Genomic DNA, 13,464 nt, shown 5'->3' with positions numbered 1-13,464 from the left:
GGGGATGGTCAGTGCTAGCAGGCAACTGGTATGCACCCCAGGGTTCGCTTGTAGGTACTTTTCTCTTTAAAATCACTCAAAAAAAAAAAACCAAACAAACAAAAAAAAAAACCAAAACCCAACCCCCAACCCAAACCCCAAAAAAGTGTTCTGTCTGAAAGCAAGGTTTCAGATTCTTCAGAGCAGCATCTTTGCCTTTTGTACAGACCAAGCCCAGGTAAGGCTCAGCCATATTCCTGCAACACAAGCGATGTCAACATTTTACTATGCCACCCTGGTGGGTTTAAGGGTAAGCAAATTGGCTGTTCTGCATGTTAACCATGACATTTCTTAAAGAACTTGATCTCTTGACACTGCCAAGACCTCTGAGTGGGAGCAAAGTTTTCCGTCTGATTATAAATAAATTATGGAGCTAAGTAAAAAATGCCAGAAGCAAATTGATGAGGTGCTGTTGTCGTCTTTTCATTCAGACTGCCCTTACCTTTGTCTCTGCAGGTATCAGTCCAAATTAAATGGTCAGGACCCCCAGACATGCCTGTTACTTTTCTTTGGTGTTGACTCCTCAACTCTAAGGGGTGAGGCTGTTCTTGGCTTCCTCATGGGGAGGGTATAAGAGCTTTGTGTAAGACTTTCAACACTTTTTTTTCCACATATTGGGAAGTTCTGTCAAAAAAAGCCTCAGTGTCACCTGTATCCAGCCCCTGAAATCACCCTTTTGCCGCAGGAGGAGAGCCAGCTTGCAAAGACATGCTTTACAGAAAGAGAGCAGGACAATCTGCTCTGTCCTTCAATGCAGACTTCCCCACTGCCTGCATCCCGTGGTGCTGGGGCACTAGCTAGGATGGGAGAGAGCCCACTGTAAGTAAGATGGTCTGCATTCTTAACAGCATTGATCCCCTGATAGACATCTTGATTTGTTTCTTCATGCCTTGACTTGCCCTCAACAAATGGCATGCAAGAATTGCCTCAGCCTGTGGAGAATGAAACTAGTAAGTGGAAGATCTGCAAGTTGGAGGGAAAAACACTCACTTGTAGTAGAGCTATTGGAGGAGGAGGTACTAGATAATGAAGAAAGTCAGAGCAAAAGAAGTGGAAACTATTCAGATTCAAGCTAGCTAGAAAAACTATAATACAAAGCACTAAACACATCAAAGAACACGTTTGATTGGGGAAAAAAAAGTTGATTGATGTTTTATTATATAGCATTGCAACAGTAATCAAGATAAAATATCTTCAGTTAATCATCCCTCTAACTAGGCTTTGTGGATTTTGAACAAATCTTGATGAAAAATTTCTTAAGTTCATGAAACAAGTTCAATGCGGTTTAGTGGATCTCTGAGCCATACTCTGCATCTCATGCAGTGGCCAGTAATTCAAATCCCTGAGTTGTCCCACTGTTTCAAGAGATTCCCAGTGGGACTGCTTAGAAGTAACATACCACTCAGTGTGAGTAAAGCTGGCAGAACTGGCCCTGCTGCCAGCATTAATGCCTTGACAGACCAGTCAATATTGCTGATAATTGTATTATTTAGGGCAACTAGCTAGTTAGTACCTGTTGGGCTTCTTTGGGCTGGAAAAATATCTGTTCTCCTTTCACTGCCCAGCCTCGAAAATAATAAGCAAATTCCATGCTGGTGTCAAATGGACAAGCTCTTTTCCTTTCCTGGGTTTCTGCTTTTCAGCAGGGAATTTGCCAGCACCGTTATTTTGCAAGATGGAAAAAATTAAAGGAGGGATCCAGTGAGTATGGTGCTGGAGGTGGCAGCGTCAGAGAAGCCCTCGCAGCAGTGAGCTTCCCACGGCTGTCGCCAGCACGTGCACTAGGCAGGAGGAGAGTCTGGATCCTGATCCTAGGTGAAGAACACACATGAGAAAGAATTGGATTATCCAGGTAAACAGCACATATGAGCTGCCAGGGCAGTAGAGTTGCTTTGGGATTCAGGTACCCCAGAGGACTGCACATGTCAGGACAGCGCTTTTCTGCCTTTTGTGACACTGCCCATACCTGCACCTTCAGGCACTGCCCTGCACCCCCATTATAAACGTCACCTGGCCGTGAACAGTCAGGTGGACTGAGCCTTTCCTTATGTTCATGGCCATAAAGCAGGAGTAAATGTGCTTGAGTCATTAAAGCTATGGATGTAGCCCTGTCAGGATAGAGGACTTCAGAGTTCAGGGCTTTTGCAGCAATGCCTAGTCAGAAACACTGCGTGCAGCTAAAATACAGAAGGCCATATCCTTGCCTTGTGAAAAATGGCACAGTGCATTGGCATTAACTCCAGCTTTCTGCAGAGCGGTTGAGGGGTGCTGTGTGTGACGAGACATCTTAAGGTGCACCGTGCAGAGCGCAGGGGATCTGAAGGCAGTACGCTCCAGATCCAGGGGCTGTGATGCCCTGTAGAGACACCTCGCTACCTGTCTAGCCAGTAACGATTTGGGGTTTCTTGTGGACAGCAGCACACCAGTATTGAATCTGGCCAGGAACAAGGTGGATCAGCTACTGCTTGTCAGTGAAGACTTCACCATTGGTTCCTAAGCCTTTCCCGGCTCCGAACGTTCACACCTTACCAGCTTCAGGCTGCAGGTTGATGTATCCATTGGGCGTTGGTCTTGGTGTCTCTGGCACGGCTGCAGGTGTTTTTTTACTGGTCTGCCTGCTGGTGGTGGTGGAAGAGGGGCCAAGAAATGCTGGAGGGGCACTGGTCTTGCAAGCCAATGTTGTAGTCTTGGCCGTTGAGGAGACGACACTCTTTTGAGTGGAGACGGTGGAGTTGGGAACTGAGGTGGGCTTGTGGGGAGGGAGGTTCATTTCTGTGGCTGCAGTGGCAGCGGGTGCAGAGGTGGAGTTAGGGAGAAGGGTGCTGGGAGCATCGTGGGTGCTCGGTGTGGCGGTGATATGGGTGGCAGGTGTGGGGTTGGCAGTACCCCCAGGTGCTGGGGGGTTCACGGACACCAGTGGGGTGCTGGTGTTGTGGGTGGTAACAACTGGGTTAGTAACAACGCTGGTGGTGGTGGTGGCCCCGTGTGTGAGAGCAGGGGGTGGGACGGAGCTGGGAGAGGTGGCGTTGGGGTTGACAGCAGCAAGGATGGTGGTGAGGAGGGTGACAGTGGCGGGGGTGGCCTTATTTGAGGTGGCAGGCTGGTGGATGGAGCATGGGATGATGGAGCCGGTGGTTGGAGCAGGTCGGGCGGTGGAGGTGGCGGGGGGACTCCCAGCAGCACCGGGGGCAGTGGTGTAAGCGCGTGGGGGAGTGCTGTTAGGGGGGGTTGGGCTGACAGTGCTTGGGGTGGGGGTCTTGTGGGGGCCGGTACTTGAATTAGTGGTAGGGAGGCTGTTAATGGCAGTAGGGGTGGGGACAGTGGGGAGGGTGGTGGGCGTGGGAACGGTGGCCGTGGGGGTGATACTGGCCGAGGTGGTGGGGTGAGGAGGGGTGGCTGTCCCCATGGGGCCGGGCTCCTCCGTCCCCCCTTGCAGGCCGATTCCCAGGGTACAGTCCAGTTCCTGCTGGGACTGTCTCTTCACCCAGCGCATCACTGAGGTCTCGTTTTCAGCCTCCTTCAGGTAAGGGAGGTTTTCCCCAAGCAAATTTTTCACATCCGTGACACTGAGTTTCTGCAATACACATACATCATCTTTGTTCATCCTCACAGCCAGCATCATCATAAAGTGCTTTTCTAAATGGGACCACAGAGCAAGCAATAACTTCCAAAAGAAAATTTAAAAAGGTGAAAAAATAGAGACTTGGTGATCTGATGGGGCTGTGGCCTCGAACCCCACCGCTCAGCCCTTGACCAGCCCTGCCCTTCAGCAGGGAAAAGAGCAGCAGCGTACTAGGGACGTACCTGCAGTTCATCAGGATTTAGGGCAAGAAAGGTGTCTATGTCCATGTCTATGGCAGCCCCGCTTTTAGCCAAGTCTTTCAGGTCCTTTGCTGGAGCTCCACCTTAAAGAAAGCGTATGGGTCACCTAGACCTGTGCAAATGCTTCTAGTGCTGGGAGAGGGGTTTTGGAGACTGCTACGTGTGACTCTAGTGCAATAAACCCCCCTGGCCGAGGAAGACTTATCCAACCTCAGTCACTGTGCGAAGGAGAGTGAAGGCTGAAACACCTACCCAGGTACGGCCAAATCTGGCAGTAATAGGCGCTGGTGGTGCCAGCCTGGCCAGCAAAGGCCTCCTGGGCTTTTCTGTAGAGTTGGTCCTTCTTGGTTTGAGAGCAAGAAGAAATGTTTAATTGCCCAGCAGTCCTGGGGGAGGGAGGGTCACAGGTTAGAGCTGGGGGCACCACTCCAAACCATGGCTAAAGCTCTTTTGTTGGCAGGGGAGATGAGTGGTCTGTCCCTGCCTGTGGTGCCAGTGGCTCATGCACTGGCACTGGGAGAGGGACGCAGCCATCCCACCATGCTGCCTGCGAGCAGGCAGAGTTGAAACGGAGGGGGGAGTCTGCCATCCCACCATCCGCTTCCCCTGCTGTCCCAGGGGCCTCGCAGGACTGAAAAGCATCCCTAAAAAGTGGCTTACCTGATTGCTTCTGGAGGTATTTGCTCGAGCTGCTCCTCCTGCAGATTACACAGGTTTCTGCCACCGATTTTCTGAAGCAAGGGCCCAGTCAGGGTGCCCCCCAGGACCAGGTACCTGCTGAGCAGCTGCCGGACCTGGGAAGCACAGTTCACGTGGTTGCATGCGGGCAGGGAAGGAAGATGCTCCCAGTAGAAACACGTATGTGTTGCAAAACCGCCGTGCCGCCTTCAGGCAATGCCTTTGCCCCGAGCTGGGCTCAGGCACCGAGCAGTCCTGGTTTGGGTTCACCGTCCCCCGCTGCTGCTGTGGGTTTACCTGAGGAGCCCCCCACTTGCCATCCGAGGGGTTGAGCAGGGCCGAGAGCGTGTCGCTGGATGTCACCGGCCACAGGCTGATCTCCTCCACTGTGTACTGACGGGCCAGCAGCCCAAACAGCTTCAGCTGCTGCTCCGGGATCCCCGATGGGTAAATCTGTAGGGCCAGGCCAATGGGGCAGAAAAGAGGGTCAGGGAAGGGAAAAGAAAGCAGAAATGGGCGCAAGGGACCCACTCAGGCATCTGCATCCCCGCAGCCAGCAGTGCCCATTCCTGCGGCGGGTCTTGCCCGTCCTGGAGCGTGCCCATGCAACAGGGGGCTGCGTGGGGGCTCCTGCCCTGTGTCACCCATCACCTGCTCCAGCTTTTTTTTCACGACCCGGAGGTACGCCACGGTGAGCGGCTGTTCCAGCAGAGGCTTCAGGTTTGCTTTTAAAACCTCATTGCTCAGGCAGAGGTCGAACTGCTCGCTGGTGTTGTAGCTGATGAGTAAGAGGGGGTCGGAGATGGTGCTGGCCGTGATGGGCACGGACAGGCAGCCTGCAGGCAGGAAGGGCAAGTCAGGCAGATGGCGTTTCTTCCCTTCCTGCCTGGTCCTCATCCTGCCATGAGGCCCCAGAGCCCCTCAGAAAAGCCCCGATGAATGAACAGGGAATTGCAATAACGCTGCTTAAGCCGTCCTGCTGTGCGGGACTGCAAATCAACCTCCCATCCCCTGGGTCCCTGACCCATGAAGGCGCCTTTATTTGCTTTCATTCCTTCAAGTTATTCCTAAAGAACCTGCTGATGTTTCTGCAGGCCATGTGTGCTTTGTCGTGTTAAAGGCAACTAAAAATGCTCCGGCAAGGTGAACCCTTTCCCACGTCCCCCACGCAAGCATCCTCTGGTCTTGCAGCATCTTCCCCTGGCACTGCCCCTGCCCGGCTCCAGGAGTTTTCTCCCCCCCTCCCAGTTCCTTTCTGGCTGCTGCCGCTGTATCCCTGCTCCCAGGTAAGAGTAAACACCCCAGCATGCTGTAAGGACATTTCCCCCATCTCCCCAGTTACTTTACAGGGAATCCCACAGCATTCTGCCTGGTCCTCTCCCCTTCCCTGGGGGCAGCCAGATGCCAACCAGCCCAGGGGCATTTTCTCCCCCCCAGGAGCTCTGAACTGGTCTGGACTGGCAGTGGCAAAGGGAAATGCTCACTGTTTGCGCTCCGCTTCAGCCTGGGATGAGATGAAGCTGACGCTGCTGTGAAGGCCCTGAGGAGGGTCAGGGACTTCTCCCGCTGGGAACGTCCCTGGCTGCCGTACGCGGCCATGATGCTCTTGCCGAAAGCCTCCCGCACTGCCTGCCGGGGGGGCAGAGAGTGCTGGGTCCTGCAGCCTCAGGGCTGGCCTGGCTGATGGGCAACTCACCCCGAGGTCTCGAAGAGGGGGCTTACCTCAGCCACCAAGCGCAGCGTGGTCTGGTTCAAAGCCAGCACGAGTGGCCCCAACTTTTGCAGGGTCCATAAATCCCAGCTTGAAGGATCCCTGTGGCCGTTGGGAGAAGGACCAGATCAGCATCCTCATGGGTATGCAATCCCTCCTGTTCATTGCCCACCCCCGTAAGAGCAGATGAAGGCTCCTTACCCATACACTGTGCCCCCCTTGAGGAGCACAGCGTTGAGGGCGTCCCGCTGGGCCCCCGTCAGCACTGGGCAGAGCTTCAGGTTCTCCAGAATGCTGGGGTCCGAGGCTGTGATGGTCTCTGGCTCCATGTCACACACCAGTGCCCCGAGGCTGCTGAGCTGCTCGGGGCGCAGGCGGCTGTTCCTCACCCCCTGGAAGAGACAACCCAGCCCTCGTACAAATGCTCGGTGCGGGCTGTGGGGGACCCTGGCTGCCCCCCAGCTCGGCCCCCACTCACCAGGCAGGCCAGTGCCCCGCGCAGCAGCTCCGTCCGCCGGGCTGAGCCCCTGGGCAGCAGGTCCAGGTTCCCGCGGGAAGCCCGGGCGTAAAATGCTCTGCAGGTCCCACCGCGCACCTTGGCCAAGCTGCGGGGAACAAGAGTCAGTATGCCAGGGAGGAACAGGGCAAAGGGCTCCTCCTGTCTAGGCAGGAGATCTTTAATGTTGCTTTTTGTGGGCATGAGGAAAATAGTTTTAAACTGTTGCTCCCTTTTGAGCAATGGGCTGTCAAGTTGCACGGGGCTGGGGAGTCAGCTCTTACCCTGGGGAGGATGTCTCGGGCACAGGACGGGGGTTGCCCAACCCCCTGCACCCCATGCTGCGTCCAGCGTGGCCCCAGCCTCAGAGAGGAGTGGGGTGAGGAGAGGACCAGGGGGTCTGCAGGGCTGGAAATGCTCTGTGCGGGTCTGAAGGTGCCCAGGGATGGACGTGCTTTTCATAATACTCTTCCCCCACACAGAGTTCCCGCGTGCCCCAGGGCATGCCAGGGCCATGCTGGCAAGTGCTGGATGGCATGATTTAGCACCAAAACCGTAGGCATGTGCCACCCTTGATACTCACTCAAAGAAGAGCAGCAGGTCTGGTGGGTACCTGCTAAAATCAGCCGTCAGGTTCTTGGCAGCGAGCAGCCTGGCCAGGCAGGACAGCTGGGCAGAGAGAGGCTTGTCTTGTCAATGCCAAGGCGGTGAAAGCCCCTTTGCCCCAGCACCCTCCGGCTCCCCATGCCCCATCGGCCTCCGTGGGGTTTGCAGCCCCCACTCCTGCCCCTGCCCACCTGGGTATTGCTCAGCTCCGCTGTTTTGTTTTGCAGGCCCTGGGCAAATGCAAGGATGTCGGCAGTGGGCAGGTCACTGGATGGGATGCACTGGAAACCTTGCAGGACCGAGGCTGAGAGGCTGTGTTGGGGAGGTACAGCTGCATTTCACCATACACTTTAGCTTTCCAGTGCCCCATGGAGGACAAACCTGCTTGGTCCCTTGGGAAATCCCCCTTCACCCTGACCACAGCTGCGTGGGGTAAGTGGGAATAACATGGAGTGTCTTGAAAATGTCCCCTGATGCGAGTGCTGGGGTGGTGCTGAAGGGGATGCTCTGCAGGCATGAGGGTGCCCAACTGCACGGCTGGGGTGGTGGTGGCACGGGTCGCCACCATACCCTGGCCTTTGGGTGAGGAAGAAACGAGCAGAACCTGGATTTTGGCTCAGGGGAGGCTCCTGTTGCATGTGCGTCAGCCCCATAAAGGAAAGGAAATTCTTGGTGTGTTTGTGCTACAACAAAAGCCAGTGCAGCTGAAATCCCAGCCTGGGAACCGGCTGCACAAGGCTCTAAATCCTCTCCAGCCCAAGTGACCTGTCACAGCAGCCCTGACACGGATGTGGGGAGAAATGCAACAGCCAGCCACGCCAGCCCCACTGCCTGCCCCCCACCCCAAGACCCCCACGCTTGTCAGAGACCCCGGCTGGGCCTGGTACTTACTCAGCATGTTGCTCAGTGGCAGACAGGACGGCTCCAATGATCAGGGCAGCCTGGAGAGGAGGATGGTGGGGACACTCAGCCCCAGCAAGGAACGGGAAGAAGGGCTTTTAGACACAGGGACCAAGCAGGGAAAGGGACCTGACCTGGCCGGTGTGCCACAAGCTGCAGGCAGCTGAGAATGGCAGCAGCCCCGAGGCTGCCCTGGGTTACGTGTGAGGGCAAAAGCCACCACAGCTGCTCTCAGGAGTGGTGACCCTTCAGCAGCGGGGCTTCCCTGCTTCCCCGGGGCTGCGGGGGGCTGAATGCCCATCAGATTTAGGGGCCCAGCCCTCAGTTTGGGAGCAGGGCAGGGAGGCTGCCAGGCAGCAGGTGAGTGAGGGACAGGATGGGACAGGGACAGGGCTACAGGCTGCACAGGAGGCCAGCAGGCAGGCGATGGCTTTGCCTCCCTGGAGCCGAGGACTGGGGGAACCGCAGCTGCTCTGCTGCTCCTGGCACCAGCTGTGAGGTTTTGGCAAAGCCCTGGTGTATTGGGAGCCACTGGCGGCACCGGCAGTGACTCACCGCTGCTGCTTTCATGAGGTCCGCGGAGAAACCTGGAACAAAGCGGGAGTGGGTTATAAAACATCCATGACCGTAGGTACAGGCGGTCGGGGGCTGCAATAAAGCAGGTCCAGGTTTAAAGTCTGGGAAGGGCCTTTTCTTTGTCACTTTAATAATATTTAGTAAATGCTGGTGAACACTAAGCAGAGAGCAGCCCCCGTACAGCCCTGCAGCCTGCGCCAGCCCGGGCAACCTGGGGTGCCTCGGGGTGGGTTTAGAAAACACAAAGCGATAAATCCGCCCCTGGAAACCTGTCTGTGCAGATTTCTAATGCGGTGCCAGCTGCAGCTGGGAAAAACTCCCACTGACTGCGGATGCTGACAGGAGCACGAGGCAGAGCGCAGGGAGTGCCAAAGCCAAGCGGGTTGGGAATAAAAAGCAGCATGGGCTGGAGCATCCCCAGTGCCAGGGGGTGGAAGGGGGTCCTGGGGCAGGGTCAGGTTTCGGGGGACAAGATGTAACTCACGGAGGCAGAGAGGGATGGCTGCCAGGGCCGAGGCTGCCCGCACCATGCTGCCTGTGCTGGGGCTTCGTCCTTGGCACAGGTCAGGCGAGCACGGACACAAACGGGGAGCTGTGTCCCACGCTCTGGGATGGTGCTGGCTGCCGGCCGGGCTGGGGAAGGTGCCAGGGGGTCCTGCAGCTGATTCTCTTGTCCGATGCCGGGGCTGGAGCCGTGGGAGCACGGCGGCTCAGCGTGCCCACCTGTGCTCTGTGAGTGCCTGCACAAACCCCCCGCAACCAAGGAAGAGATTTTAAATCCTATATAACAGAAAACAGAATTTCATTCTCCATCCATTATTAAAAGAAACTTCACAATAAATTGTCCTCTCTGCCACCCAGAGCCCCACTCCTGCCTGTGCCCTGCAGGGACAGGGTCCCCCTGCATCCCCCGGCTCCCCACGGGACCACACCAGCACAGACTGGGAGAAATCCAGTGTAACCTAGTGGAAGAGCACCAGCAGGCATTGCCCTCCCCCTGTACCCAACTCCACAACCCTCAGCTAGAAACCCCCAATAGAAAATAAATCCCTGCTCTAGAAATGCTATCAATGGGCTGCTAAGCGCTGCCCAGCACAATTAGCTTATTACTTATTGCCTTCAAACTAGACATGCATAATTTTTATGCTAAGTCTCATTATGTTCCCTAAATCCCACCAGTGGCCTTGCCGAGTTGCTCTCTGTCCAGGAGGATTTGGCTCGCCGATGAGGATTCGGTGCCGCTCAGCCAGGGAAGGTGCTCACCCACCTGCGGTGGCCGGGGATGGGCAGCACCCGGGATGGCTCTGCACTTATCTGCTGTGGGGTGGGGATGTTGCTCTGAAAACCGGGTGTGACGGGGCAGTTTCTCAACAGTGTTTTGTAAAGCTGCTTTCTCTCTCGGGTTTTTTTTGTGTTTTTTTTTTTTTTTTTTCCCCTTTGTAAAGGGTCACTTGGACATTTGGGGCAAATGAGTTAAATCCTCTGGTTTGGTGATTTCTGTGCTCCTGATGGAGACAAAGGTCCTCTCAGTGAAAAACCTTTGAGCTATTCACGGGTGTATTTTATAGGGCAACCGGGGTGCAGAACAGACGAGTCCTCGGTGATGGGCTCAGGACCCCTCTGGGAGGTGCTTCCCTCGTGCTCGTCCTTTTTGCCTTGGCAGGACAGTCCCGTTCCCCTTTTTACAGCTTTCTCCCTGTAATTTCTGATCCTGCTCTGAAATGCTGTCCAGCACATGCCATGAAGGAGACCAAAAAGAAAGGAAGCAAATCCTTTCCGAGCCTGCGTGATGAAAACTCGGAGGAGCCCAGTGCTGCACGGCAGCAAATGCATTTATCCAGGGAAAAGGGAAGGGTGAGAGCAGTTGGCAGAGGTCGGCTGGGCTGGCCGCCTGGCTGCACCACCCGCTCGGCCGGGTTTGGGGGCATCAGCCTTCGCGAAGGGTCCCTGGACCTGCTGGCACAGCCCTGAGCGGGGTTTGCCATCGCCCGGTGCTCCCAGCCAGTGTCCCCATCCCCGTCCCCCACTGAGCAACCGGTCCTGCAGCACCAGGGCTTGGTCAATGCCCGTGGGTGTTTCTGGTTTCTATTTTGGAAGGGTTCGCTGTAAAAATAGCTCTTGTTGGAGTGGTAAAATTACAGAAACTTGTTTGCTATGAGGCTGCTGGTGGGACCCGGCCCCCGCCGCAGGCTTGCTGGCCAGAGGTGGCTGGAGTGGGAGGGCAGGAGCACATTGGGGCCCCTTTGTGGGTCAACACGTCCACCATGTCCTCACAGAGCTTAAAACTGGCCCTGAAACAACCCCAGGGCCTGAGGAACAGGCACAGGAGCAACCACCCCAAACCCGAATGTGCCAGGAAGCATCCACCCAAGCCCCTTCTCCCGGGGGCCTTGGTGGGTCAGTGGTGGGCTCCGACCACATCTCGCCATGCCAGGTGGGCTGGAAACACTCCTGCACTTAACCAGCTACTTCTTCACCCTTGCCAGGTTTATAATCTGAAAAATCTCACAACCTGAAGACTGCAAATAATTCCTTTGGGTCTTCACTCACTTTTCCAGCTGCTCCAACCTGAGGAATGACCATTGATGTACAAGAGTTATACAGAAATCATGCGTGGCGGCAGCTTTCCCTGTGCACCCTCTAAAAACCATTTGCCCCAGGGTTGCTCCCCCATTTCCCTGCCAGGGAGAGCTGCAGTGTTTCGAAATCAGGAGTTTTTCTTCCGCCTCTGCTCTTTGATTCAGGACAATCCCAGCCGTGGGTGTTGGCCAGGGTGGGCAGCAGGCAGGGACAGGCAGGGGAAGGGCCAGGGCAGCGGCATCTGCCCCAGATGCCCTGGGCATCCTTGGTTGTCTGTGTCAGGGTTACTAAATCCAGGAGGGCTTTCAGGTAATCCCAGTGGTTTCGGCCAGGGGGATTTCATCAGGGTGATGATGAGCACCGGTGCTCACGCAACAGGTTGGAGCCCTGGAGCCGGTCCTGCTGTGCTGGTCTGGGCTCATTCCTGGAAGCCCCTGGCACCGCACTGGCCACGCTGCAGCAACGCGCTGGCCTGCACGGCACGGCGTGGATTGAGAGACCAGAGAGTGAACTGCAGGGTATATAGGCAATAGTTTACTATGGTAACGTGCAACAATAAGGGTTATTGCAAGCTGTACAGAATGTCACAAAACACACACCTGATCACAACCCCCCGGTCTGAATGCACGAGTGGATTCACACACACTGCAGCAAATGGCCCCATGGCTGTGATGGCAGAGAGGAGGGAGCAGGACTGGACGTGGCGTGGGACAGGAGCTGGGGAAGGGCACCTGGAAAACACCTCTCTGCAGGGTAAGGAAAACACATATTTATCTCTGGTTCCTGCAATGTCAGGTAAAAGTGCAACACACGAAGGCTGACGGGTGCTGCAGGGTGCAGGGGCTCCTCAATGCAGATGGTGGAGTGAGCACTGGGTGCCAACCCCCCAGCATTGATGGTCCATCAGCATCCCCTTATGCGTGGGCACTGGCATGTCCCCACGTACCATCCCCAGTGACCGCCAGTCCCACGGCCGAGGGCAGCCTCCTCCCGGACGCGTGGCTGCAGGACGCGTCCCCCATCACGCAGCGGGGACTGTTCCCACGCCGGGGCCGGTGTGAAGGGAAGGCCGCATCCCGCCTCTGATGCTGCAAAGCTCACCCGTAACTTTTCAGGACCTCCTGTGCACGTCACCCACATTCATTCTTTGGCAAACAGGTTCATGGCATTGATTTATAGCTTTGGGACCCGCCTGTAGCTGCCTCTCCCCTCCCTGGCCACTCCTGGGAGATGGGATGGGCAGAGATGGAGCCTGGGAGGAAGGAGACGGATCTTCTGCTCCTCCAAACCCCCGCTCAGCCCTCTGCCACCAGCTCATGAGCCCGTCCCTGCTTGGTGCCCAGAGCTGGCACCTGCAGAGCCATGACCTGTGCACCAGTCCCCATCCTGCAGCAGACGGCAGCACTTTGTGCCAAGCCACGAAAGCAAGGTGACAGCCACCTCCTCCCTGGCCACGCACCACAGCACAGTGAGATTGCACCCACCAGCACCCGGGGACGCCAGGGACAGGCAATGCAAAACCCTGCAGGGCTTCGGTGACCCATACGGTGCGTTCACCCATGAGAAGAGGGCTGTGCCATTTTATTTCCCCTCAGGGTAGCAATCTGAGTTACGTGAAACCACTGTCAGGTGCATTTCAAATGGTAGAGGGCCTGCGGGGTGACAATAAATCTGGGCACGTGCTGATGTGGCGGCTCGGTGCTGAATACCCCAGGAATCGGTGCTCTGTACGCAAGGGGCTCCAGCCACCCCTGTCCCCCCCCAGCCCACGCCAGCTGCCCTGCTCTCTTCATTTTCAAAGCTTCCTCTAAGGGCTGCAGAGGACAAGTGGGGTGGGAAGGAGAGAGTGAAGTGGCACGATGTCGGCTGGGAAAGCATGGGCATTTCCAGAGAAACTGCTCTGCATCTTGCAAAGCTGAATGCCAGTCTGAGAGACGAGCTCCTTCCCACTCTTTGCATCAGTCCTCAGCCTTTCTTTCAGCTTCAACCATTTCCTCGGCCGCTCGCGCTGCTCCAGAGCCCTCCCAACCCGCCCACCCGAAGGCCCTGCCTGCAG

At 56.1% G+C, this 13,464-nt stretch overlaps 1 protein-coding gene across 1 annotated transcript; it reads right to left on the bottom strand.

The window, feature by feature from the left end:
* Positions 1-1,767: 1,767 nt before the first annotated feature.
* Positions 1,768-9,358, bottom strand: LOC309591601 (mesothelin-like protein; the record flags this gene model as incomplete). Its single annotated transcript, XM_082314172.1, has 14 exons — positions 1,768-1,850; positions 2,569-3,613; positions 3,844-3,944; positions 4,114-4,247; positions 4,522-4,655; positions 4,837-4,992; positions 5,191-5,375; positions 6,024-6,168; positions 6,262-6,352; positions 6,452-6,642; positions 6,729-6,855; positions 7,330-7,415; positions 8,808-8,839; positions 9,313-9,358. 14 exons carry the CDS (start codon positions 9,356-9,358, stop codon positions 1,768-1,770), a joined length of 2,556 nt encoding a protein of 851 aa, XP_082170298.1.
* Positions 9,359-13,464: the final 4,106 nt, after the last annotated feature.

Source organism: Platalea leucorodia (genome assembly GCF_965183815.1).
Source record: "Platalea leucorodia genome assembly, chromosome: 5".
Classification (NCBI taxonomy): domain Eukaryota; kingdom Metazoa; phylum Chordata; class Aves; order Pelecaniformes; family Threskiornithidae; genus Platalea; species Platalea leucorodia.
Note: the sequence above shows the minus strand (reverse complement) of the source record. Positions and strands in the feature narration are given on the sequence as shown.